At 32.3% G+C, this 27,134-nt stretch overlaps 1 protein-coding gene across 40 annotated transcripts in view; it reads left to right on the forward strand.

Annotated features, from left to right (window-relative positions):
* Positions 1–27,134, forward strand: part of RIMS2 (regulating synaptic membrane exocytosis 2) — a 576,029-nt gene that overhangs the window by 289,144 nt on the left and 259,751 nt on the right. For 21 of the 40 annotated variants that reach the window (XM_088844714.1, XM_088844724.1, XM_088844720.1 and 18 more), the window contains 6 exons: positions 7,606–7,673; positions 9,474–9,593; positions 11,686–11,785; positions 12,698–12,821; positions 15,057–15,103; positions 18,409–18,521. In XM_088844714.1, coding sequence (XP_088700840.1) covers positions 7,606–7,673; positions 9,474–9,593; positions 11,686–11,785; positions 12,698–12,821; positions 15,057–15,103; positions 18,409–18,521 — 572 coding nt within the window. Of the gene's footprint in view, positions 1–7,605; positions 7,674–7,794; positions 8,004–9,473; positions 9,594–11,685; positions 11,786–12,697; positions 12,822–15,056; positions 15,104–18,408; positions 18,522–24,589; positions 24,638–27,134 lie in introns of all 40 variants that reach the window. The other 19 variants (XM_088844711.1, XM_088844710.1, XM_088844721.1 and 16 more) reach the window with 3 other exon arrangements.

Genomic DNA, 27,134 nt, shown 5'->3' on the forward strand with positions numbered 1-27,134 from the left:
TAAACTCTTGTATTCATTTAATGACTGTAGGAAAAATATTACAAATAGGATATCTGAACTGTTTTTCCTCTGTGCATCAAACACACACAGAACACAAACATGTAGTATTGAGTTAGTTTATGTTTTGCAGTAGAGATATTTGAAGGAGAAAATCTTAGCATGCAATGTGAATCTTTGGATTAGTTTTCACCAGGTTTTAAAAGTCATGCTCAAAATTCTCCAAGCCAGGCTTCAGCAATACATGAACCGTGAACTTCCAGATGTTCAAGCTGGTTTTACAAAAGGCAAAGGCACCAGAGATCAAATTGCCAACATCTGCTGGATCATGGAAAAAGCAAGAGAGTTCCAGAAAAACATCTATTTCTGTTTCATTGATTATGCCAAAGCCTTTGACTGTGTGGATCACAATACACTGTGGAAAATTCTGAAAGAGATGGGAATCCTAGACCACCTGACCTGCATCTTGAGAAACCTGTATGCAGGTCAGGAAACAACAGTGAGAACTGGACATGGAACAACAGATTGGTTCCAAATAGGAAAAGGAGTACGTCAAGGTTGTATATTGTCACCCTGCTTATTTAACTTATATGTAGAGTACATCATGAGGAACGCTGGGCTGGAAGAAGCACAGCTGGAATCAAGATTGCCGGGAGAAATATCAATAACCTCAGATATGCAGATGACACCACACTTATGGCAGAAAGTAAAGAGGACTAAAAAACCTCTTGATGAAAGTGAAAGAGGAGAGTGAAAAAGTTGGCTTGAAGCTCAACATTCAGAAAACTAAGATCATGGCATTTGGTCCCATCACTTCATGGCAAATAGATGGGGAAACAGTAGAAAGAGTGTCAGACTTTATTGTTTTGGGCTCCAAAATCACTGCGGATGCTGATTGCAGCCATGAAATTTAAAGACGCTTACTCCTTGGAAGGAATGTTATGACCAAGCTAGATAGCATATTAAAAAGCAGAGACATTACTTTGCCAACCAAGGTCCGCCTAGTCAAGGCTATGGTTTTTCCTGTGGTCATGTATGGATGTGGGAGTTGGACTGTGTAGAAAGCTGATCGCCGAAGAATTGATGCTTTTGAACTGTGGTGCTGGAGAAGACTCTTGAGAGTCCCTTGGACTGCAAGGAGATCCAACCAGTCCATTCTAAAGGATATCAATCCTGGGTGTTCATTGGAAGGACTGATGCTGAAGCTGAAACTCCAATACTTTGGCCACCTCATGCGAAGAGTTGACTCATTGGAAAAGACTCTGATGCTGGGAGGGATTGGGGGTAGGAGGAGACGGGGACGACAGAGAATGAGATGGCTGGATGGCATCACCATCTCGATGGACATGAGTTTGAGTGAACTCCGGGAGTTGGTGATGGACAGGGAGGCCTGGTGTGCTGTGATTCATGGGGTCGCAAAGAGTTGGACATGACTGAGTGACTGAACTGAACAGATGTTTAATTCAAACTAATAAAATCATTGAATATTAGAGTTCAGTAGGCGTTAGTTCTCTTTTTAAATTTTTATTTATTATTTTATTGCACTAGGTCTTTGTTGCTACACGTGGTCTTTCTCTAGTTAAGGCCACTGGGGGCTACTCTAGTGGTTGTGTGCGGGCTGCTCATTGCCGTGGCTTCTCTTGTTGAGGAGCGCTGACCCTAAGGCACGTGGTCTTCAGTAGTTGCAGCTCGTGGGCTCTAAAGTGCAGGCCCACTAGTTGTGGCACCTGTGCTTTGTCGCTCTGGGTCATGTGTAATCTTCCTGGATCGAGCCCATGTTCCCTGCATTGGCAGGTGAATTCTTATCCTCTGTACCACCAGGCAAGTCCTAGTGCTCTTTTAATGTAACTTTCTAAAGCACTGGTTCCTCTTCTGCATCATGCTGACATGTGGTACTCCAGCTTTTCTTTAAATTCTGCCGGTGATAGAATTATCAATACCTATGAAGGCAGCAGCACATTATTTTTAACTTTTAATTGTGAAATAATTATAGATATGCAGAAAGTTGCAAAAGTAGTGCATAGAGATCCCATGTGCCCTTTACCTAGTTTTCCCCAAAGGTTATGTTTTATATAATGATATTGTGCATAGAATATCAAAAGCAGGAAATTGATATTGGAACAATGTGTTTGCATAGGTTTGTGACATCTTATCACATACGTGGATTCATGTGAGCACTACCGTTATAAAGATGCAGAGCTAGTATACCATCACGGAGATCTTCCTTATGCTGCCCCTTCACAGTAACACCTTCCTCCCGCCCCATCCTAGCCCTACCCTGTGCTGACCAGTAGTTCATTCTCCAGTTTTATTATTTATATTATATAAGTGAAATCATGTGGTATGTGATTGTTTTTCACTCAGCATATTGCTCTTGAGGTGCATCTGTGTTGTATGCATGAATAGTTTTTTCCTTTTTATTACTGAGTAAAATTCCATGGCATGGTTATACAACAAATTTTTTTAAAAATGTAAATGTATTTATTTTAATTGAAGGCTAATTACATCACAATATTGTAGTGGTTCCGCCATACATTGTCATGGCCATTTGCCTATTAAAGGACATTTTGCTTGTTTCCACTTTTTCACTATTACAAATAGAGATATTCTTTTTCATGAAATTTCTCTTTATATAAAGCACTTTGCCTTTTGCCTTTAAGTACAATATGATCTTAGCTGTAAGTTTTCGGTTGATATCCTTTATTTACTTGAGCAAGTTCTCCTCATTTCTTGTTTTCTGTTGTTCTTATTGTGATTTTTTTTTCCTTCATCAATTAATAGGATCATGATTTTTTTTTAAACGTATATGACCGCTTACACTGATTTTTAATATTCAACCAGCCTTGCATGTCAGCAATAAGTCCCATTTGGTCAGAGTGTATAAATATTTTTATATATTGCTGAATTACATTTGCTAATATTCTATTAAGGATTTATGTGTCTATATTCATGAGGGGATTGGTCTGCATTTTTCTTTTTTTTTTTTTTCTGTTTCTTCTGTTTTTTATTTTTGTTTTCTTTTTCTTGCTATCTATAGGTTATTTGAACTTTTTAAAAAAATTGCATTTTAATTCATCTGTAGTGTTTTTCAGTGTATTTCTTTTTTTTATTTTTTTTTATCAGTGTATTTCTTTGCAAAGAATTTTATTTAGTTGTTGCTGTAGGTACTATGGAGAAGGAAATGGCAACCCACTCCAGTGTTCTTGCCTGGAGAATCCCAGGGACGGGGGAGCCTGGTGGGCTGCCGTCTATGGGGTCGCACAGAGTTGGACACGACTGAAGTGACTTAGCAGCAGTAGGTACTATGGGGCTTCCGTGGTGGCTCAGCTGGTAAAGAATCTGTGTATTACATCCTACTGGTGTCGACATTTTACTCGTCAGAAAGGTGGAAGTCTTACATACTTTAATTTCTTTTACCTTTCCCTTCTTATAATGTAATTATCTTACCTTTTCCTTCTATGTATGTTGAAATGCATATCAGATGATGTATACTTCTTGTTTCAAACATCAACATAATTTGGAAAACTAAAGAGGAGGGTAGCCTATTATATTTACCTATAGTTTTGCTTACCGTTTTCTTTATTCCTTCTTGATATTGTCAGGTTCCTTCTTTTTGTTTTTAGTTTCCACAACTTCCTTTATCCATTCTTTTCGGGTAAGTTTGCTGGTGACACATTCTCTTCATTTTCTTTTGTCTGAGGATATCTTTATTTCTCATTCATTTCTGAAAGATATTTTCACCATGTTTTGTATTCAGAGTTGACAATTCTTTTATCTCAACAATTGAAAAATGCTGTGCCATTTCTTTCTGGCCTTCAAGGTTTCTGATGAGAAAATTTATCACTGTCTTTGGAATTGTTTTTCCCCTTTAGATAAGGTGTTGTTTCTTTCTTTCTGGTTTCAAAAAAAAAAAAAAAAAAAAAAACAGTTTGTTTTTAGTTTCTAGTTTGTTTATGATGTATCTCTGCACAAATTTCTTTGCATATTTCTTGTTTGGGGATTTATGGAGTTTCTTGAATTAGTAGGTTTACATGTTTTGCAAATTTGGGAAATTTTCATTCATTATTTCTTCAAATACTTTCCAACTCCATCTTTCTCCTCCCCTGGAACTACAATGGCATGAATCTTTCATTATTTTAATTATGTGATTATAAACCCTGAAGTCCCTGAGGCTCTGTTTATTTTATTTTTTACTCTACTACTTTTTCTCTGTTTTTCAGATTGTGTAATTCCTGTTCTGTTTTCAAGTTCATTGTTGTTCCTCTGTCCTTTCCATTCTGCTGTTGAATCCATCCATTTGCTTTTTAAATTTCAGTCATTTTTCAAAACACTCTAAAATTTCCACTTGGTCCTCTTGTCTTCCATGTCTTGTTCTAGAGCTAGAAATTTAAACAATACATTTTTGTACTGCTGCTAAAGGAAGGGCATTTTATTATCTTAGTTCTGCCCTTTGAAACTAAATCAAATAAGAATATTAAGTGATAAGTTTATTATCTAAATACTAGCAGTCCTGAGGATTATTTTGTATATATTTTGCACTGATAACCTTCTTTAATTCTTAAAGTAACACTAATATTTGCTCATGTAAGAAATGTTTACTGATGGCTTACCATTTGTGACTATTTTGGGTTTTTTTAGTCACGTATTTTCAGTTTATCTTCAAATGGTTACATGACTGATTTCTTGGAAAAACTATTTCTGCAATTTCGGTAGTTTGCAGGCACAGGGAAAGAAGTGAGACTGCAAGCTGAATTCTCACATCTTCACATAAACCAGTCAAAAATGTTTATTTATGGTTTCCATCTTTATTCCAATTCAGAGATTTATCAGTGCTTTATTGTGGAACAATAATGTATTTTGAAAGAGTTACAAGTTTTCTGAGATTCAGATATGCTCAGGGTTTTGGGTAGCTGTAAACTCTTTAATTATCTATTTGTGCCATGAAAAGGATTGGGAAGCACTTTTCTAGTTTACAGGTTGAAGAGTGGGTTCTTTTTCTGTACCAGTTGAACTTTGGGCATGTTAGAAAGTACAGCTTTATCATTCTTTACAAATAAACTTCTCAAAAGAATTGTCTCCTGTTGTTCTCCAACAGTGAGATCATAATCACCTAGTGGACTGTTAAAGGCTACAGAATTTCTTACTAAAACACCTACAGAATTTCTGATTAAATCTAGGTAGTACCCAAGAATGTGCATTTTTAACAAGTCCCTGGGCAACGTTGATTATGTTATTTTAAGGATATTGTGAACCAGTCATCTACACAGAATTTTTCTACTTCGTCTTTTCTTTGATTCTTCACTTACTTCAGTTTGGCTTCAGTTTCATCCTTCTATCCAGAGTGCTTTTTCTAACATCCTTCCTGCTATTAATGTTGCCAAATCAAATGCATAATTTTCAGTTCCTTATCTTCTCTGACACGTGGAAATCATTTTATGTTGTTTTCTCCTCCTGTTTAAGCAACTCAGTCTTTGTTTGGTCTGGAGACCTCTGTCGCTGCCTTCCTCCTTTTTTCTATCTCTGCGTGGTCTTTCTCAGTCTCTCTCTTTCCTTTATCTCGAATCAAGCTCTTAGAATTCATTCTGGGTCCTCCTCATATCTTATTTTACCCTCTCTTCCTAAATGATCTAGTTATTCCTAGATCAAATGATCTAATAATTCCCAATTTATATCTCCATATCAGATTTTCCTTTTAAGTTTTATTATAATTTAACTAATTGAGTTCCTGAATAACTTATAGGTGTTTGGAATAGTAACTAAGATTCATATTTTATCATTTTAATGTGTATGAATCTTACAGATTCCATGAAATAAAGTTAACTCTCTCTCCCTTCACTAAAAAGTGCTTCTCCCTCTCATAAATGGTCTTTGCTTCCATTTAGTTATTAATGTCAGAAACCTGAGGGTTATCCTTGATGCTTGTCTTGCTTAACACTCTCATTTATACCCCTAAAGCATCTCTCAGTTTCCTCTTTACTTACCATGTCTGATGCCATCACCTATGTTCAAGTCATAATCACCTGTTGTGAGTTATTACAACTGTCTTTTAACTCATGGTTTTGGAGCCCAAATAAATCAAGTCTAACACTGTTTCCACTGTTTCCCCATCTATTTCCCATGAAGTGATGGGACCAGATGCCATGATCTTCGTTTTCTGAATGTTGAGCTTCAAGCCAACCTTTTCTCTCTCCTCTTTCACTTTCATCAAGAGGCTTTTGAGGTCCTCTTCACTTTCTGCCATAAGGGTGGTGTCATCTGCATATCTTAGATTCATCTTTTAAAAATGTAAATCAGATTATGTCACCATCTTGCTTAAAATCCTTCAGTGAATGAAATTCATAATCTTTAATATGGTGTAAGAAGGCCTCTCTAAGCTGATTTGTGTTGCCTCTCCAGTGTCAATTAGCACCATATTCTTCCTCATTCTTTTTGGTTCAGACACACTGGTGTTCCATCAGTGTTTTGTACAGTACCATCTTGTTACTTCTTCCTGGAATGTTTTCCTCTGCTTTCCATCTGCATGTATCTTTATCTGTCCTTTATAGGTCACATATTTCAGTTCTCAAACATCACTTCTTTAGAGGTGTTTGCTGACCCCCAAATTTAAATTAACTGTTATTATACTCTTTCAGTGTTTTGCACATCCTATATGACACCGATGATTTATTCATGTTTATCTCCATTCTGCGAAATGTCTCATTGTTTTACCCCTTACCTTAAGGTTTAGCACAATGCACAGCATTATGAAGATGTTTAGTAAATATTTTTAAATAAGTGAAAATGTGAATAGAGCTTAACAAGATGTGCATATATAGATGAAAAAGTTCTTTTCCAAAGGTAAGACAAATAAGCAGCACATAAGTTTGAGAAATGGATATTTATTGTGAGTTGCCAATTACATAAATTATCTGAAAAATTATTTGAGTAGAAAATTTATTTTTAGGAGAATGCAATTTCTGAAGAAAACTTGAAAAATTCCTTCAAAATAATATCAAGTAATTCATGACATTTAAGGGAAGTTTATATTTACTAACAGAAGTTGAGTGAACCTGTTTTGTCATTTTCATATAGATTTAATCTTTTGTGTAACCAATTCTTTTTTTAATCACTCAAAATTTTTAGGAGGTTTCAGAATTAAAGAATATCATTCTATATTCCAGAAACATTTAATTACTTCATTTTTCATTATAGTGATTATTAGCAATCCACTGTTTAATTTTTAAAATGCTTCTTAATCTTTGGAGAACAAACTCATGTCTGTAGGCCAGCATCAAAAAATAGCATGAGTAACAGACATTGCTGAAGGTCTTTTTCTTTTTTTCAGAATATATATTATTTTTCCTTTATATTCCTGTTTATTAGTAGCTGTTTCTCTTCTTGCAGCAGTTTTGTTCTGTAGGATTTGTCTAGCGTACATAAGTATTCTGCATTCTATAAGTTTACTCACTTGAAATCTTAGCTTTCTCTTGGTATATATAGTGAGTGCTTACAGATGAAGTACTTCAAACTAGAGGGGATCACACAGTTTAAAATGTTGATTATGTCTTTGTCTGCCCTTTCTTTCGCCGTCTCCTTTACTTCCCTCTTTTGTCTGTCTGACTCTCACAGGAGACATGGATCACAACTGGTTGGACCATACGTCTTGGCATAGCAGTGAGGCATCCCCAATGTCTTTGGTGAGACATGTGGGGCCTTACTATCTAATTTCTTTGTTATCATTTCACTTTTCCTTTTGGATTTACACCTTTGCATGTTTTCTTTTTATATCTTTTTTTTTTTTTTATCCCACACCTGTAGGGGACAGTCAAAAGGGAAAAAGAAAAACTAGTGAGCAGGCAGTTTTGTCGGACTCTAACACCAGGTCTGAGAGACAAAAGAAAATGATGTACTTTGGTGGCCACTCTTTGGAAGAGGATTTGGAATGGTCTGAGCCTCAGATTAAGGACTCTGGGGTAGATACGTGTAGTAGCACAACCCTTAATGAGGAGCATAGCCATAGTGATAAGGTACTGAGACTGTGGAGCCTGCCTTTTAACCTGCTCATTTGGTCTTCGTTTGCTCTCTGTCACTCATTCAAACAGAACATAATAAAAGGACAGGGCATTTCAAGGGTCAATATAGCATTTCGTAAGGTGCAGAAAAGAAAAACAAAACCAAAACAAACCAATCAGCCAAAATACTTCTTGCTTGCTTTGCTGTTTTTGTTGTTTGACGGCATACCAAAAAATAAGTAAAAGAAAATAAAAATTAGGAACAATGGAATGTTTTGTTTACGGTCGTATGAAAGAACTTGGTAAAGTTATTATAAACCACAAATACAAAGAATTTTTTTTTTGGATTGGCTTATTTGACTGCTTGCATATATTTTCCTTGGGATGAAAATTAAATTATTAACAGTTTGAATCCCGGGTAAAAGGGAGATAATTGGGTCTGTTTGGACAGAAAAAGTTGTTTTTCTTTTTTCCCTTTCACTGTCACTTTGCTCTTTTGTTTTATTGTCATAGCATTTTAATGTAGTGTCAATTAGTATTAGAGTCTTTGCCATCTGCTTTGGTATTTATTGTTTGCTTTTAGTATAGTGAGACTTTTGAAATCTTTTTATCATATAGATGTGATTTACTGGAACTTGTCTTTTGCCTGCTAAATTTTGCATGAAGATGTGCATGTTAACTTTTAGAAAACTGTGGAACTGTGATTACACAAATCATTTACTTTGTTATTTGACATATAATACATAATGGAATTGTGTCATGATTTAGAAAAGGCTTGAGAAAAACTAATATTTTCAAGGTTGTTAAACAGCATTTAACAATACCATTGAATTATCAAATAAATAGATCAGAAACCTGAAAGAGTCAAGAAATCTCCAAAAAATGAGCAATGTAATATATCCTCATGTTTGAATTGGACCTGTTTCTCCCATGCACATTCGTTTGGAAAGTTACCTAGCCTTGTGTATTTTTAATAATTTTTATCTGGAAACCTATTTCAAGAAAACCCTCTTCAGTTTTCATATTTTAATTTAGCTTGACCTTTTAATTTTTACTGTAATAAAGTCTTTAAGTCTTCCAGAAGTGTTCGAAGATTAAGTTCTCATTTTTAAATGAGTTCAGTTGCATAGAATTACAGTCTCTTTTCTGCCTATTGTTTTTTAATCTTCAGTATGTAGATAATTAAACTAGAGTCTGCATATATTTTTAAGATTTATCAGTTTTTGTAGAACTATATAACTTCAGTATTGTGTCAGAGCATGTTAAAATTTGAAGTAACTGATTTTTTGAAAAAACTTGAGATATTAAAATAAGATTATAAGCATACTCTTATCATCTTATTAAATTTTTGACCAGTGTTTTGACTGAAAGCTGATTTGTGTAATCATAACACTTTGGAAATTCAAGTTTGGCTAGATTGTACAATAAAGGGTCATTTGTCATAAAAGAACATTAATTTTTGTGTTTGTTGATGCAATATGTCAGCACCCTGTGACGTGGCAGCCATCTAAAGATGGAGATCGTTTAATTGGTCGCATTTTATTAAATAAGCGTTTAAAAGATGGAAGTGTACCTCGAGATTCAGGAGCAATGCTTGGCTTGAAGGTACGTGATGAAATATGTGAGATGCTCTATAGTCCTTTATAGATTTATCAGAAAAGCAAAAGATATAATAACTCTATACCAACTTAGTGTTTTTTTTCCATTTTCAAGAATTCCTAAATATTTGCACTCATTTTTTGAAAACTTTTCATTTCCAAGTATTATTTAAGAAGTTGACATTATTTTGCAATAATACATATTTATTTAATTTTGGAAAATAGAACTTGAGTTATATACTTGAATTCTAAATACAGTGCTCAAGCTTATTTTACCTATAGTTGTCCTTCAAGTCTATGTATGTGTTCATATTCTATTAAAATGATAGCTTTGTTCAATTATTAAATGTGCAAATGTGGGAAATATATGTATTACATAGGAATATAATTTGTATTAGCATAGCAAAATATGTATGTGTTTGTATGTATGTGAGAGAGAGAGAGAAAGAGAATAATGTTTGAAGTCTAAAAACTCAGAAATACTTATGTTCAGAGATTTAATGTAAATACTGATTTGTATTTTACTGTAAAATACCGGACAATTATTTGTTAAGTACACCAAAGAAGGCTCTGTTGATTTTTTGTGTATCTGTAAGCTGAATTAAAAACTGAAATATCAAAGAGAGTTTTAGAATTGAGTCATTGCTACAGAAGTAGTTGTATAGAATCCAGGAAGAGATATTTGAAAATTTTGATTATAAATAAAATTGTGCATTATTTATTGGGTGGTTGCCATCATCTGAGCACTTTATCATTTTACTGACTCTCAGATAAGAAATAAGCTTAACAAGGTGTTGTAACTTGCCCATAGTCTCAAAATGGTAATGAATGTGAGAATTAAATCCAGATCTGCCCAGTGTAGAGTTAGAACTGCAGTATAGTACAGAGGTGGGGCGCCTTGGCTTGACTTCTATTTATAGCAGTTACTAGCTATATGACATTAGGTAACTAAACTCCTCAGCCTCAGACCCTTCATCTGTACAACAGAGATAATAATACTGAGAATTATTACCTAGTAAGATAAATAAAGCAATATACAAACATTTCGTACTGTGCCTGGCACTCTGAGATTTCAATAATAATAATTATAGTCAGTATAATTATTATTAAAATTTATCCAGTCGAGAAAATTTTAATATATTAACATAGGGATTTCAGCCCATATTATCTATACATGTAATTTTCAGAACCAAACATTTGAATAATTAGTTAATATTAACTGAACTGCTGCTGAGTGTTATTCACTGCAGTTGGGGAATAAATACATGGAGTAAGAAAAATCAATAAATTTTAAATTCTGTATCATTCAGTCAACTGAGAAGAGGGAAAAAAATCTATCCTAGTCAATGAAATTAGTTACTATTTTTTGCGTAACTTGCTACAAAGTTGATATATTGATTGATTGGCAGTTCTGAGAATCAAAGCATTAATTTTTAAGAGACTAGTCTTATAGCTACACATATGATTCCACCACGTTAATGGTAACCTTTGTTTTTTTACTTTTTCTGAAACATAAGTGTTAATAGATACAGAAAAATTGGGAGGCAGATAGTCTAAAGTTTACATTAATTTGGATGAGATTAAGTAAATTTTGTAATTTTCTCAGGAAAAGCCCATCATCATCATGTACGTTATCAATGTGCCCCAAAGATTACCAACTAATAAAATTTTTAGAAGATATCATAATTATAATAAAAGTAACAAATATGTAGTATGATACTTGACATCTATAACTAGAAATTTATAATTAGAAGTGTTAATGTAATTATATGTAATTATGTAGTATTGTGTAGTAGCATACTTTTGGAAATGGCAAAAGTAAGAATTCTGTAATAAAGGCAGAAATTATAAAGTTTCTAAGGTATGCAACATTTTCAACAAATAATTGCTTAAGTTGTAAAATATTTGGAGTATGTAAAGAGTCTGCCCTTGACATATACTCAGTTCCTAATAATAACCCTATATTATTTAAAAATTATTTTTAACATATTAAATTATAGTTTAAAAACTTGCAAATTATCTAGTTATTTTTTACTTGAATCTTCAACTGTGTTCAATTGAACAATATGCCTGTTTTAACATATTCTTCTTTTAAACAGGTTGTAGGAGGAAAGATGACTGAATCAGGTCGGCTCTGTGCATTTATAACCAAAGTTAAAAAAGGAAGTTTAGCTGATACTGTAGGACATCTTAGACCAGGTAGGTTTCAGTTGTTGATTATTTACACTTAAACTGTTAAACTTAGTAGTTATGAAAAAGTTGTCCTCATTTAGAAGTGACTTCACTGGTAACCAAACGTTCATTTAAGTATTAATTTTTATTCATCAAGGAAAAGTTGTAACTATTAGTTCTTGAGTCACAGTAGATAAAAAGATTTTTATATTTACTTATCTTATTTTTTTGTTGTTGGATATTCCTAGTCTGTATCTCAGATTAGCATAATTTATTTCCCATAAGCCTTATTTCTTTTGAAGAACTTCCTGTATAGTTTAGAAAGCAAATTTCATGGATAAATATGTTTTTCCTAAAATGTGTCACTCCTTATGTCTTTGATAATGGATACTATTGAAGAGATCCTTGAAAGCCTTGGAGAGGATTCAGTGAATAGTCACTGTTAAACTTTTCATAAAAGAGATTAGACAAGTGCTCAACTACATATATATTGAGAATCCTAGAATACAGAGTTATATATTTTTCAAAGAGGCAACTGATCTTGATAGTTTCTAGAATTGCAATTTCTATTAAGAAATTGCAGACAAGAGTGATGTCACCAAGTTGGAGACATAGGTTGTTCCCAACTTGCTTCCCCTTGCAGGAACAACTAACAACTATTCAGGGACAGGACACTATTGAAAACAGTTCTAGAAATCCCAGAGATGACTTTTACGTAATTTTTTCCTCTGGCCTTTCCTTGTCCTTTTGTGTGAAATTTACTAATCATCCCAGTCATCATATTTTATGCCATTGGAGCTGTTCTCAGTATGTTTCTTATTCCATAATGGTGCTTGTGTTCTACAAAATTGATTGCAGTTTGAGATTACATTTGTTTCGAGTGCGTTTTGTGAAGTTAGATTTTCTTTCTAAGATTATCATTGCTGACACACACCACAGGTGATGAAGTATTAGAATGGAATGGAAGGCTATTGCAAGGAGCCACATTTGAAGAAGTATATAACATCATCCTGGAATCCAAACCTGAACCACAGGTGGAACTTGTTGTTTCAAGGCCTATTGGGTGAGCTGATCTGAATACTTTGCACATGTATAAACTTGACTGTGTGTGCACGCTCAGTCATTAGGTTGTGTCTGACTCTTGTGACCCTAAGAAGTGTAGCTCACCAGGCTCGTCTGTCCATGGGATTTTCCAGGCAAGAATACTAGAGTAGGTTGCCATTTTCTCCTCCAGGGTATCTTCTCTACCCAGAGATCAAACTCCTATCTCTTGCACTGGCAAGTGAATTCTTTACTACTGCACCAACTGGGAAGTCATAAAATTGACTACTGTTAAACAATGTGTAATATGCAATTCAATAATATCTGATTGCTTTATAAAACTAAATTGTTGAGGACAGTGACTTTTTCTCCTTTACTAAAAACACCTTATCAAAAATGACATCTTTTTATCTGATCATGCTAGAATATATAGTTAATTACAAAGGAAGAAAATTTAGGTGTTTATAATTTTTCTTAGGGCTTCCCTGATAGCTCAGTTGGTAAAGAATCCACCTGCAATGTAGGAGACCCCAGTTCGATTCCTGGGTTGGGAAGATCCCCTGGAGAGGGGATAGGCTACCCACTCCAGTATTCTTGGGCTTCCCTTGTTACTCAGCTGGTTAAAAAATCTGCCTGCAATGAGGGAGACCTGGGTTCAATTCCTAGGTCAGGAACATCCCCGAGAAGGAAAAGGCTACCCATTTCAGTATTCTAGCCTAGAGAATTCCGTGGACTGTATTTTTTTTTAAGATAATTTTTATTATCTTAGTAACTCAGTAGATAGCTGAAGGATTAGCAGAAGGGGACTATAGTAACAGTTATTCTCAAAAGAAGTTTCATAATCTGTGGTTCTGTACATTGCATGAGAATCAGCTATATTCTATGAATTTTATCTGTTTTTTCCAAAATGGAGATTTAATATTATAAAAAGAGGTTAAGGGCACACTATTTCTAGATGGAGGCAACCACTTAAGGAAAAATGAGCATCTTTAAGTTAACAGATAAAAAGTAAGCAAACGTCAGTTACTCTTTGACTTTTTAAATTGGCAATAAATATAATCCTTTTAAATAATTATTTTATTATTATTAATCATTTTATTATTTTTATTATTATTTTAAATATAATCCTTTTTAATCTAGTGAATAATTATGTTTACTTTTTAATTATATTGTTAAAATTACTCATGAAATACCGCAGCAGTATTTCCTTTACAGAAACTTGTATTCTAAGCCAATGTAAAAGAGAAACCTATAACTTAAAAAAGCATTAGAAAAATATATAAACTGACAGTGAATTATTAAAGGCATGTCTGGTGTAAAAGTATTCCAGGGTAGAAACTGGAAATTTTTCCTTCTTATAGAATACTAATGCCTAGTTTTAAGTCATTTAGGATGAGTTTTTCATGATGAAATTGCTTCATGAAGGAAATTTTCATGAAGGAAATTACTTCAATTGGTAACTTAATTTTCGAAATGTTCCTTTCAAAAGTAATGAAGCTATCACATGAAATTATATCTATTTTTTATTTTGTCTTTTCATAGTTTTGCTATATGGATAAACTATTACCTTAGGGTATTAATCAAATGTTTCTTGGTATTAAGGAATTCTCCAATCACATTTTTGTTTAATATTTAAGTATTATTGATGCAATTTTTTGAGTGAGCTTAGCCATTAATATATATCATCCTTGGCAAATCTCAAACAAAAATGTACATACTTTAGGTGTAAATGCAGTACAGAGTAATTATGTCAAGTCCAATAAAAACATGTTTACTTTTTTCTTAATAGAATTATTATGTTTTAAAAAATTTGTCACAATCCAAATATTTTAATTTTTATTTTGGTGATATTTTATTTGAATTTCAATGTTACTGATTTGAACAGCAGGTACAATGTAAAGAGTAGAGTATAATTTAAATATATCTCTAAAACTTACCTTGTTTTGAGTATAGAAATTTTTTGAATGGAAAATTGTATAGTAAACACATAGCAAATGAATTGTTTATTTTCATGAATCTGCTCCAAATGCATGTAATTTTTCATGTTTTTAAGTAGTAGGAGTCAGTCTCGAGAACTTTGATTAGCAATAAAGTGCTACGATTTTTTTCTCCTTATTTATATAACGCTTCTATCATACACAGTTTTGTTCATTTTGCATTGTCCTGTTATAATATAGATTGATAACTGTCATAATAGTAGTTCCTACTACTTTTTAAAGCAATTTCTTGTTTTTTTTTTCTTTTTCTGTCATTTCAGAGATATACCTAGAATACCTGATAGCACACACACACAACTGGAGTCCAGTAAGTTTCATTTATTTTAGGAGAAAATGTCATTAATAAAGTCATTCATCATCTGAGTCAAATGAACTCTTTATTAATACAAAGTAAGAAATATAATAGTACTGTTATCAAGTATGCAGTTGTATAAAGATGGAAGATTTAGTATTATTTCATGTTTTTGTGGAAAAAAGTACAACAGTCTATATCTTAAGATGATTTTTTAAAACTACACTGTCTTAACTACCATGTATTTTTTAGATAGCTGTATTAAGGTATATTACTATAAACTGAACATATTTAAGATGCACAGTTAGGTAAGTTCACTACTCAAAATTTCACCCTCTCCCCAAATTTTACCTAATTTTAAAACTTACTACTTTGTAACCTAATTCTTAGTAAATGTGGGGAATCCTGAGGACAATGTAGTGAATAATTACATATATATTCTTATTTATATTTTTAGAAAATGGGTAATAGTTCTGATTTAACAAAGTAGTAATGGAACAATAGACATTTAAGTTGAAATAACATTAAATATATAGACATTTTAAATTACTTGTGTTTGAGTGCTACTTCAGATATTAAGCAAATATCTAAAGCAAACATGAATTAAAATTATTACAATTTTATATATTATATAGACATTTAAAAATTATATATACATTTTAAATTACTTGTGTTTGAGTGCTACTTTCAGATATTAAGCAAATGAATTTTTTCCAATGAATTAAGTTCGTTGACTGATTAATAGAAAGGCATGTTTTGAAGGAAGAGAGGAGGGTTGCAGTTTGAAATATGTTGATCAGGATAGATCACATTGAGACGGAAGAATTGGAGCAGAGTGGGCAGAGTGGCAATCTGAGGAAAAAGCTTTTTGGGTACAGAGGGCAGAGGTTCAATGGTGCTACGCCAGGAAAGCTAAGATGCATTTAAGAAAAAGCAAAAAGACTGTTGTGGCTGCAAGAGTGGGCAAAGGGAAGAATGGCAGGAGGGAGGACAGGGAGGTCATGGGCAGCCAAACTGCGGAGAGTTTACGAGGCCCTGTAAAGAATCTGGCTTTTACTCTAAGGGAAATTAGGAGCTTCACAGGATGTTTTTGGGGAGAAACATGTTTTACAATCTGGGTGCTGTGCTGAAAATAGGCTGAATGGAGTGCAAGCAGAGAGACGAGTGAGAAGGCTATTTCAGTATTTGAGTGGTGAGCCAGTGGCAACTTAGACCATGGTGGTTGCAATGAAGGTGGTGAGAAGTGACTGGATTCTTTATATACGTGTCAGTTAACAGTATATTATTAAAATAGATAGGATTTTTTACATTTATATTATAATTATGAGTATAAATTTTTAAAAAAAGAAAAACTTTACCAGAGAGGTCAAGTCATTTTGGAATGGCTTAGCTCTAGATTTTAAAATTTGATTATATGATATATTTGCTTTAGTACCTTTGGCTGGTTGCTAAATTATTTTATCCAAAATAATATTATGATCACATAAAATTATAAATACTAGCATAATGATAATAATTATCATTATATATAATAATATAATCATCATCACTCCTATTTTGGATGCCTGGAACTGTGCTAGATATTGTTACTTATACTAATTTTCACAGCAGTCTAGATGTAGGTAAAATTTTTATTCACCCAGATATTATATAAGCAGTATGGAATCCTTTATCTTATTGTAGCTGTTTGAAAAGCCCCTAGGCTACAGTTCCAAAATTGTTTCTGTTAGGGCAGGGGTCCTTTCTCAAATAAGATTGAATGCTTTTTGCTTTAGAAGCTAAAGAGTAGCTTTCTCCAAGGCCTATTTCTTAACGTCTATTTTTAGTTCCTCAGTAAGTTTTTCTCTTCATATAATTTTAATTGCCACATGACTCCTGAGTTACATTATCAGAATGATCTATCATTGTCCCTTCAGCCCTGGATATTTAAAGAATATGAAAGAATATGTTCTAAGTGTCTTTCTGTTACTTGAAGCTTAGCTTATTTCTTAATATAAAGGCAGTATTCTTTCCACTTCTAAATGCTATGAAAGTATCACCATTACTTCTGATTCCAAGGCTTACCATTTCCCCCTACATTTTACACTGTATTCTCTCTGGAAGTGAATGCTCTCCACTTAGGACCCCAATTAGGGTGACGCTTTACATTTTAATTTCTAACACTAATATCTACTTGACATTTGGTCCCATCTGCATGTCTGTTACCTGCTTTACATTTCCCCTTGGATGTCTTTGTGTGTCGCAGGGTCACTGTGACAGGTTCCAAATTAACTTCTCCAACCATTCCTTTACACACAGAACTTCTCCAGAGTTCTGCATCCAGGGAATATCCGCTCTGTCCTGTGCAGAGAACAAGACAGAGGGGACCGTATCTAGTTATAACCCTTGAAATCTTAATGTCCTCCCCTTTTCCTTAATCTTGCATATTTAATTAGTCCTCATTTTCTAATTTTGTGATATTGCCTCAATTCTTTCTTTTCAGTCCATTTTCCAGTCATTCCTATTCTTTTTATATTTCATTGAATTCCACTTATTCATAACTATTTTTCATCTTGCTCAATTCAGACACTTTAAATGAACAGTAAAGACATCTTCCTCAAATGCAGTTTTTATTACCTAACTCATAAAAATTTAGAATGGATATTTTATTAGTGCCAAATTTTGTAGCCCAGAATTCCAGGCATTTAATTCTGTCAGTATCTCATTAGCCCCATTTTATTCACTTTGCAATTTGTTCATTCCTCTCCATACAAATAAATTCATGCATATATCTTCTGGGTACTGAGGTTCTGCTTTTTCTGCTCACCTATATCTTTTTTTTTCATAGCTCCTCACTTTCTTTTTACCCATCTAATTTATTATATTCTTCCAGATATGGTTAAAAACCACTGCTGAAAACTTTTCACAGTTAACGTTCTAGTAATTATGTTTTTAGCATTACAAGTTTAGACCATGTTTGAGTTGCTTTATTGATTTAGGTTTTGGCTTGGGTTTTTCCTTCTTAAGTTTCTATTTTTAAAATTTCCTAGTATATTATTGTAAGATATGAGTTTAGAACACACAACAGATGAAGTCACTAGGTTCTGAGGTCTGTCTCTACTATAATTGGCACAGAAAATGGTTCACCCTTGGTCTTTCAAGAGTCCCTAAGCTGCACTTACGCTTTTATTATTTTTTTATTTAGAACATTGTGGCTAAGAAAAAGGTCTATATAATGGAATTTTTTAGGTATTAAAAATAACTTAAGATATATGGTAAAGATTATTAAATACTAATGAAGAGTCATTGTTGTTATTCTTTATGTAAAATTGCCATTTCAGGTTCTAGCTCATTCGAATCTCAAAAAATGGATCGTCCTTCTATTTCCGTTACATCTCCCATGAGTCCTGGCATGTTGAGGGATGTTCCACAGTTCTTATCTGGACAACTTTCAGTATGTAATCACTAGATTAATTTCTTTTTTTGGGACATCAAGTATTATTTTTACTGTATGATGCCATTTTTTTGTGAACCAAGTCCTATTTAGAATATAATTGTGCTTTTCACCATCAATGTCATTTAGTAATTTTAATTAATTTAAATTCAAGTATAATCATCTAACAGAATGCTTTCTTTATTAGAGCTAGATTTTTCTGGAATTTGGTGGGAATTAGAATTTGTGATGCTATCTAAAACCTTTTTCAGTAAGTAATATTATTCCAAAATTCAAGGTCATGATTTTTGCTCAGCTAAGAAAATGAGGAAATATATAATAGATTACTGAGTATATCATGTGGATTTCATATTAAGTGACCCCTAATTTGAACATTGGAGAAGGGAAAGGCTACCCACTCCAGTATTCTGGCCTGGAGAATTCCATGGACTGTATAGTCCATGGGGTCTCAAAGAGTCGGACACGACTGAGCGAAAAAAAAAAAAAAATTGAACATTTTATAATAAAAGTTAAAAATTAAGTTATCCATCATATACCCATATTAGAAGAGCTTTGCAAATTCAGGCCCTCACATTTTATTAATTTCTAAAGTTGTTATTCTGTTTTAAACCATTTAGAAATATTAAGATTTATCCACTTATATTTTAGAAACAAGCAGATTAATATTGATACTAATTCTGATGAGTTACTAACCTGAAATTTTATGAGTATTAAGAACTCTTTAGATTCTCAAAATTCAGACATTGAATTTTGGATAATTGTTACTATTATAGTTAAAAGCAAAACTATTCTTGGTCTAATTTAAAAGCAATTTCTAGCTTTGTTAAATTAGGTACAGATTTTGTCCTTTTATTTTCTGGGGGAAGGAGAAGTATTTGATTTTTCTTAAGAGTTTCCATTAATTAGATGAAGATACAGGAAGTATAAGCAGAAATACCATAGTAAAAGTCATTAGGCACATGTGTTCTGTGACTACCTTGATCACAAAAATGAGAATAACAGAATATGAAATACTATTAGGAGATTGTAAATGTCTTACTAAAATGGATTTCTTCTCTTTATTATTTTCTTTTCCTTTCTCTTTCATAAACAGAGTGAACTTTTTCATTTGAGGACAGTGGTGTTTTTTCCATTTTCCGCAATAAGTAGCATCTTTCTACTTATTCTCTTACAAACATTGACAGCACAGATGTTGACATTTATGGTTACAAGTATATGTGTATTTTCTTCCACCATTTTAGAAAGTGTTAGTAAATGTTAGCTTTTAATTTTTAATCATGGCTTCCCTTAGTTTCACCTATAAGTTAAGCACTGGGTGGGTGATGATGCCGGTATATACTAAATCTGTGTGTGTGCATATGTGTGTACTTAGTTAGCTTCAGTTGGTGAATGAGGGAGTGGAAGTTAGACTCCCATAATAAGTAAGTGCCACTTTGTTGCTGCCTCTTTTGAAATCTCAAGGTTATATTAGAAATTGAACTAAGAACAGAGGGTTCATAGCGCAGGCATTTAGACAGATTTCAAATTCAACTACTTTTCCTCATGATTCAAAGTGAATTTGGTAGAAAGGTAAGACTGTTAAATATTTGGGGAAAACGTAAACTTAAATGTATATAGTACTTGTGTTTGTAAGTGATGGTTTAAAATCTATATAATTGTAATTTAACACGTGTTCCATTTTTATCACTTTTTATGACCTAGAAGAAGTGTGTTCCAGAAAGATAACGTTTATAAATATGATATATATTTATTTTGGTAAATCGAGAAAGCACAGATAAATAAAAAAATCACCTATATTCTTGTCACTAAAGTATAATCATTCACATACATATAAATTTTTAAGCAGAACTATAATAAATCTGTGTATACTATTTTAAAACTTGCTTTTTTTACTCAATGTATCATATACATTTTCCTTTAATTAAAAAAAAATTCATCTTAAAGTGATTTTAATTCCTATTTAATACTCCATTTTAACTTAATTTGCTATTATAGGATATCTTGCTTGTTTCTAATTTATAGTATTTTAAATAATGATGCCATGGAAATCCTTGAATATAAATCTTGAATATTTTGTTAGGACAAAATTTTTTTGTCGGCATAATTTTTATCTGGATATAAAATTACAATGTGAAAGAAAAAATGTTTAAGATTCTTAAAATCTTTTGCCAAAACTTTCCTCCAACATATTTTTGCCAAATTAAACTACAATTATCAATTCAAGTAAAATATGTTAAGATTATCCCCTCCTCAGTTATAATACTAGTAGCTGAGAGAATACAGCAATGAGCAGAGGATTTGACCTTCATGAAACTTAATTTTGCCTTCATTCTATTCATGCAGCAATACTAAACAAGATACCCTTTTGGATATAGTATTTTCCTTTATATTTAACCCCATTTCTGCCAACTGGAGACAATTTTTGGTTTGCTCTAGTGATGCGGAGGTTGGGAAAACATTTGTCCACTTATATCATCCTTCAGGGAAACACCCAGGAACTCATAAGGCAACAGTATGTTTCCTAAATCCTTCTGTTCTTGGGTATTTTTGATACCCAAGATTTTTTTTTTGATACCTACCACTTGGGTATTTTTGATTTTCGATGAGATTTTACCTGGGTCCTTCACTCACTTATAAAATTATGACATTGTTAATGTCTGCTAATAAAATGTCTGACAAGATAATTTGTATATTATGTGAGCTCTCCTTCCTAATATATTTGTGTCGATTCATGGAGTGGTATTTTCTCAAATATATTATATATATATATATATATAACACATTATTTAAACTTTCATGCACAAGGCTGTTGTTGATGAATTTAATATTATTCCATTTATTTCTTCATGCTTGAACTGTGCTGCTAGCTTGTTATTATTCTCAAGCATAACTATGAAAATGCCATTAATGTGTTTGGTGAGAAAATCTGTATGAGCTTAGGTTTATGACACCTGGACTGTATGTTAGTCTTTTTGGTGTGTCATCAATCCCTTTATTTTGATTCTTTTTTAAATTTGTGGTCTTCCATAATTTAGCAGTTTCCTTGTTTGAAGGATTGCTTCTATAATTCTCTCAATATTCTAAAATTAATTTCAGCCTTTGACTAGTTTTTTGATAGAGTGTTAAATTAACTATTTCAAAAGTGAGAAGTGACTCAGAATTTTGTCTCTAGGAACACATTAATTCTTATTGACAATCATTATTTTACTTCAGAGTCTGTGGCTAACTAATAGCTGCAATGTTTTTCCCTAAGTGACTTTGTTTTAATATTTTTCTGACTCCATTTTTAGTGATGAGCTTGTAAATATTGTACATATCCATTTTATGCCCATTTAAAGGGACTAAGTAGCTGAAGAATAGGTATGTATTCTTTATATCTACTTAGAAATTCGATAACCGATTTCAAACTTTCTATAAATGTAAATTTTTTCTTTGAGCTTTTATCTTTTATATTTCTTTGTTACAACCTTGTTATTTTAGAAGTATTATGTAAGAAGAATGTCCTGAAGTTGGTAGTGCAGGATGAAGTATGAAGGGACATTAAAAATGCAAAATAAATCATAGTGTGCAAATTCAAATTCTTCATTTGTATGAAACTGAATTGTTACAGATATTATCAGACATTTCATGCTTAAAATAAATTAATTCATATCAATCAGAAATTGCAATGAGATGCATAATACTTCACCATTTTTTGATGAAATATCCAGAATCTATAGAGATAGAAAGCAGCTTAGTAGTTGCCAGAAACTGGGGCAATGGGAAAACGGTGAGCGATTACTTAATAGATACAGAATGTGATGAATCATGACTCTTCTCATGTGATGAAAAAGTTTTGAAACTAGAAGGAGGTGGTGGTGACACAGCACTGTGGATTGTCTATATGCCACTGAATTGTATACTTTAAAATGGTTAATGGCATGTTATTTTAATCTCATCTCAATTTAAAATATCTGACAAAACAAAATATGTTTACATGGCCAAGTTTAATGTATAAGCTTATGGGTAAAGGTTAAGTTTAAATTGGCATAGATTTTAGGTAGTTGATTTCAAAAATCTGTGAGTTGCTCATTCGAGGTCATTTTGGATGATGGAAAAATGTTGACCTTAAAGGATTACTTTATTTCAAAGCACTATTTCTTTGAAAGTAAATGTTTTAGTTTTGAAGTAATATTTTCTTGCAAAAATCTTTCAGTACCTTGATATTTTTGGTCAACAACAGGTAGGACAGTTGGGAAGGCAAGAAAAGTAAGATATATTTCTAAATTAAGTGCATTATTAGTCCTTTTCTTCAGCATGCCTAGCTAATCTCTGTGAATTTCAAACATCCCTTACCCTTTGGCTAGAGAATTATCCACTTAGGGTTATGCAGACAGATACCAGGAACATACTCCATATCTAAACGTTCCTTTCTTCCTTTGGAAATGTCTTCTCATGAAAGGGGAGACAACTGAGATTTGAGACTGTCTTGGTTTTCGGAGATAAAGATGACTTATGTGGCTGAATGATAGTCTGCTTTAAAGATTCACTTTCCTTTGGGTTTTTTACTTCCCTGGTGGCTCAGACAGTAAAGCATCTGCCTACAATGTGGGAGTCCTGGGTTCAGTCCCTGGGTCAGGAAGATCTTCTGGAGAAGGAAATGGCAACCCACTTCAGTGTTCTTGCCTGGAAAATCCCACGGATGGAAGAGCCTGGTAGGCTACAGTCCATGGGGTCGCAAAGAGTCGGACATGACTGAGTGACTTAACTTTCACTTTCCTTTGGGTTTTAGATTATGTTTTAACTATCATCAGGTTTTGTCTGATGATGGCTACATTGGACAGCAATCCTCCTAGTACTTATTATCTATTTCTGTATAACAGTGGAAACATCTGAAACCTTTAACTGTTAATAACTGTTAATTAAACAAGAGAGACATGCATGAAAAATGTGAGAGATGGGATGGAATCTTGGTGAAAGAACAAAAAATAAATGCCCTGATATCCATTCCCAAACCCAGAAACTTGAATCTGATTTTGTTCCTCTTGTAACTGTTGGCATGTCTTAATAAAGGCACAATGTTCCAATGGTTGTGGTATCTTTGGGAAGCTGTTTCAAAATGGAAAAAAAAAAAGTTAGAAGAGAAAAGAAATTTGATTTTATTCTACGAATTTGAAATAGAGTGTTTTAACTGGAATTGCCCTTTATTATTTACCTTTAAAACTGTCTTACTTTTTGAGATTGGACAAGTCTGTCTAGGCGTTTTTTTTACTGTCTGTGTTTCCTCATCTACCTACTGGAGATAACAGCAACTACTTCCTAGCATTGTTCTAGGCAATAAACTTGCAATAAATTGTTATTGAAAGCTTGAAAATATATAAAGAAGTTTATAAATAAAAAGAAAAATATTATCATTAATAAGTGTGATTAGCTCTACATAGTGTTATCTCAGGTGGTACACAGTAAATGTCTGAAAATGATGGTTAAATACTAGTTCCTAGTATAGATTCTTAAAGTATGAAGCAACGAATTAATCCAGTGTGTTCCAGCACACTTTTATCTTTCGGTGTTTATTCTTTTAAGAAATGATAAAGCTGACTTGGCTAATATTTTTTAGACTTTTGTTAGCCATATTCCTTCGGAAAGTTATATAATTACTTCTATAGATGACTTTACACTAATTATTTGTTAATGTATTTTTATCTAACTTCTTGGGCTGTTTTTTTCTATGTAGTGTGTTTCAGGATGATATCTGAAATATCTTGACTCTCATATTTTATGTTTACATTCATTCTTTCAGAACATATGAGCCCGATTATATTGTTTTACATTCAGTCTTAATTCCTGTAATGTTGATACCTTTAAAAATCTAATTTAAAACTTCTCAGATTTTATATAGTTCTTAATCTGTTTTATAATTTGGGGAAAATTATTCATTATGTTGAAGTACTTAATTTAGATATATATTGTCATGGAAAAATGTATTTAAGGGATAGTTGTATGTGTTTTTTACTTTTGGTCTTTTAGTTCCAGTGTGTTGTCCTTTTTGGTTTTGTTTTATTGCTTTTTTCTTTAATTTTGCTTACCAGAGCCAAAGCCTTAGTAGAAGAACAACGCCTTTTGTTCCTAGGGTTCAGGTAAAGGCCTTGTCTGCCTGATAGAATCTAAAATTGTGTTTTAACCCTTATTTGTATGTTTTTGGAAAATGCGTAGTAGGAAAACTTTATTTGGTATGTTGCTCCAAATCATATTATTGACTTTAAAATCATTTAATAAGCCAGCTTGTAAAATTCTGCATGGGGATTAAAATACAATAAAAATTTAAAGAGACAATCTTTGTTAGTGATTTTATATGATAGACTGAATACTAAAACTCATAAGTTTCAGGTTGGCATTTACTGTAGATTCCACGTATATCTGTAATATTGACACAAATAGCTGATTTTATACTGTTGATATTTTTATTACACTAAGGTTACTGTCTCTTTAAATCATTCATTATATCACTTAACATCTACATTCTCTTGCATTTTCCAAGCAATTACTCCTTGAGGAGACTGGCAAATAAATTTGTACCTTATCTAAAATATAAATTTTCTGCATATTATATATAAAGTTCAACTTTTGAAAACTATATGACTTTGATAGAGCAAAACCACAATCCAAATAAAATGTGTTGGGTTTATTTTGTTTACATTATGTAATTATAATTCCATTTGTTTTTACTGCAATACTTGGGTACAAGTTCTTTGCCTCTTTTCATTAGGAAACCCCTATACAGAAAAGTAATGTCAATATAGTGTTTTTTAAAAAGTAGTATTATGCTTTCCTTGCTTTGCTGCATGGTTTTATTTTTTTTGTTATTGTTGTTGGTTTTCAATAATGCTAATTTAATTTAAATTAAAAAAAATTGAAGTTGTTCTAGTTAACACTATCTAGTGTGAAATATTTACTTAGACTGCTCAGAGTCTGCTTGGGAAACTTAAAAGTGGCACATGAAAATTGTATTAAAGCAAGTAAAATGATATCAATATTTTTATTAATGAAAATGATGTAAAATAAGTATATCATATTTAGAACTATGGAAATATATTTGTTTTATTTTGAGAAATCAACAGATATATTCCAACAATTTAAAAAGCACATTTAGGAATATGACTAATAATCTAGCAAATAAAATAATTTTATTTTGATACTGTGAGCTGGATATCTATTAAAAACTTCAATGCAAGTCCCGTAATATAAAATGAAAATTAGGGCTATTGATCAAATGCCTAGTTTTTCAGTTTATTAAAACATATAGTTTTCATCAAAAAATCAGTACAAAGTGTGCCTGTTTCATATCTATATTATTTTAATATGTATATATTTGTAAAGTATAACTTAATAAACTGTAAAGTATTAATGTGAAAATATGAAAGTTAGTACCTAATATCTGTTTGTGTGAATAATGAATATTATTAATAAATGATACTTTTGGTTTTCCATGGCATAAGAAAATCTAAAAATAATACTATTTATCAAGCATTTGAAATATATATCTTAAGATTTAGCTGTAACGATTTTAAAAGAGCAAAAATACTGCCTGTGGAGATGACAACAAAAGGTTTAGTGTCAAAACCTAAAAAAATACTCACAGAAATCAGTAATTTGCTCCAATAATTAATTATGAACTTAGTCTAACAATACTTATTATTTTTCTTTGTTATTTAAACAATTTTGTAGCCTTTCAGAAGTTTTTTCTTTTTTGAAATGTCTAATATTGATGTCATGATGCTCCGAGAAGGACTTTTAACCTCATGGAAAATAAAGCTATAGCTCTTATTGCTATAGAAAGTAAAGAATATAGAAATAGTGTGATTTGGTCACAAACTTAGAGGAACTTCCAATCTTTCTGACATCTGTTTCATCTCATGTATGAAACACTCTTGTATTTCTTACTTTTTTCTTCCCACTCATACCTTTTGCCTGAATGTCTCTTTTTTCCATCTATTCTCATCTATACTTTTGTTTTAATTTTGTCGGGCAAGAAATACTTGAACTTTTTTCTTTTTTTAATAGTAATTTCTAAAAATTGTATATTGGAGTATAGTTTATAATGTTGCAGTTAGTTTCAGGCGCTGAATTTTTTTTTTTTTTTTCACTTAAATATCAGGTGCTTTTTTCCAGGTTGTTGCTTTCCTAGTCTTAGGAAGTGGTTCTCAAGCTTTGGAAATGAGAATCACCTGAGGATTTGTTTAAATGCAAATTTTCTGGGCCCCATTCTGGTTCTGTAGCTGAAAGGTGGGCCACAGGAATTTGTAACTTTTAAACAGATTGAGTCAGATAATACTGTTGCAGGAGTTTTATGAACCACAGTTTGAAAACCACTTGACTAGGGTCTGTACTTAACAAGTCAGTTCAAAAAACTTTTTATTATAGAGCCTCAAGATAATACCTGCATTAAACATAAGGACTTAATATAAAGAGTAATATTACCATTTGTAAAATTTAAACATTTCTAATAATTTTTCTTATAAGAGGACTCATATTATTTAACCAAAAAAAATTGTATATGTAATTTTATATACTTTTCTGGGCCATTAGTCTTCTGACACAAAATTCTTGCTTGGCCTCTTATCCTCTTAGGATATG

This window comes from Moschus berezovskii, chromosome 16 (assembly GCF_049115385.1).
Source record: "Moschus berezovskii isolate FMDL1 chromosome 16, NW_MosBer_1.0, whole genome shotgun sequence".
Classification (NCBI taxonomy): domain Eukaryota; kingdom Metazoa; phylum Chordata; class Mammalia; order Artiodactyla; family Moschidae; genus Moschus; species Moschus berezovskii.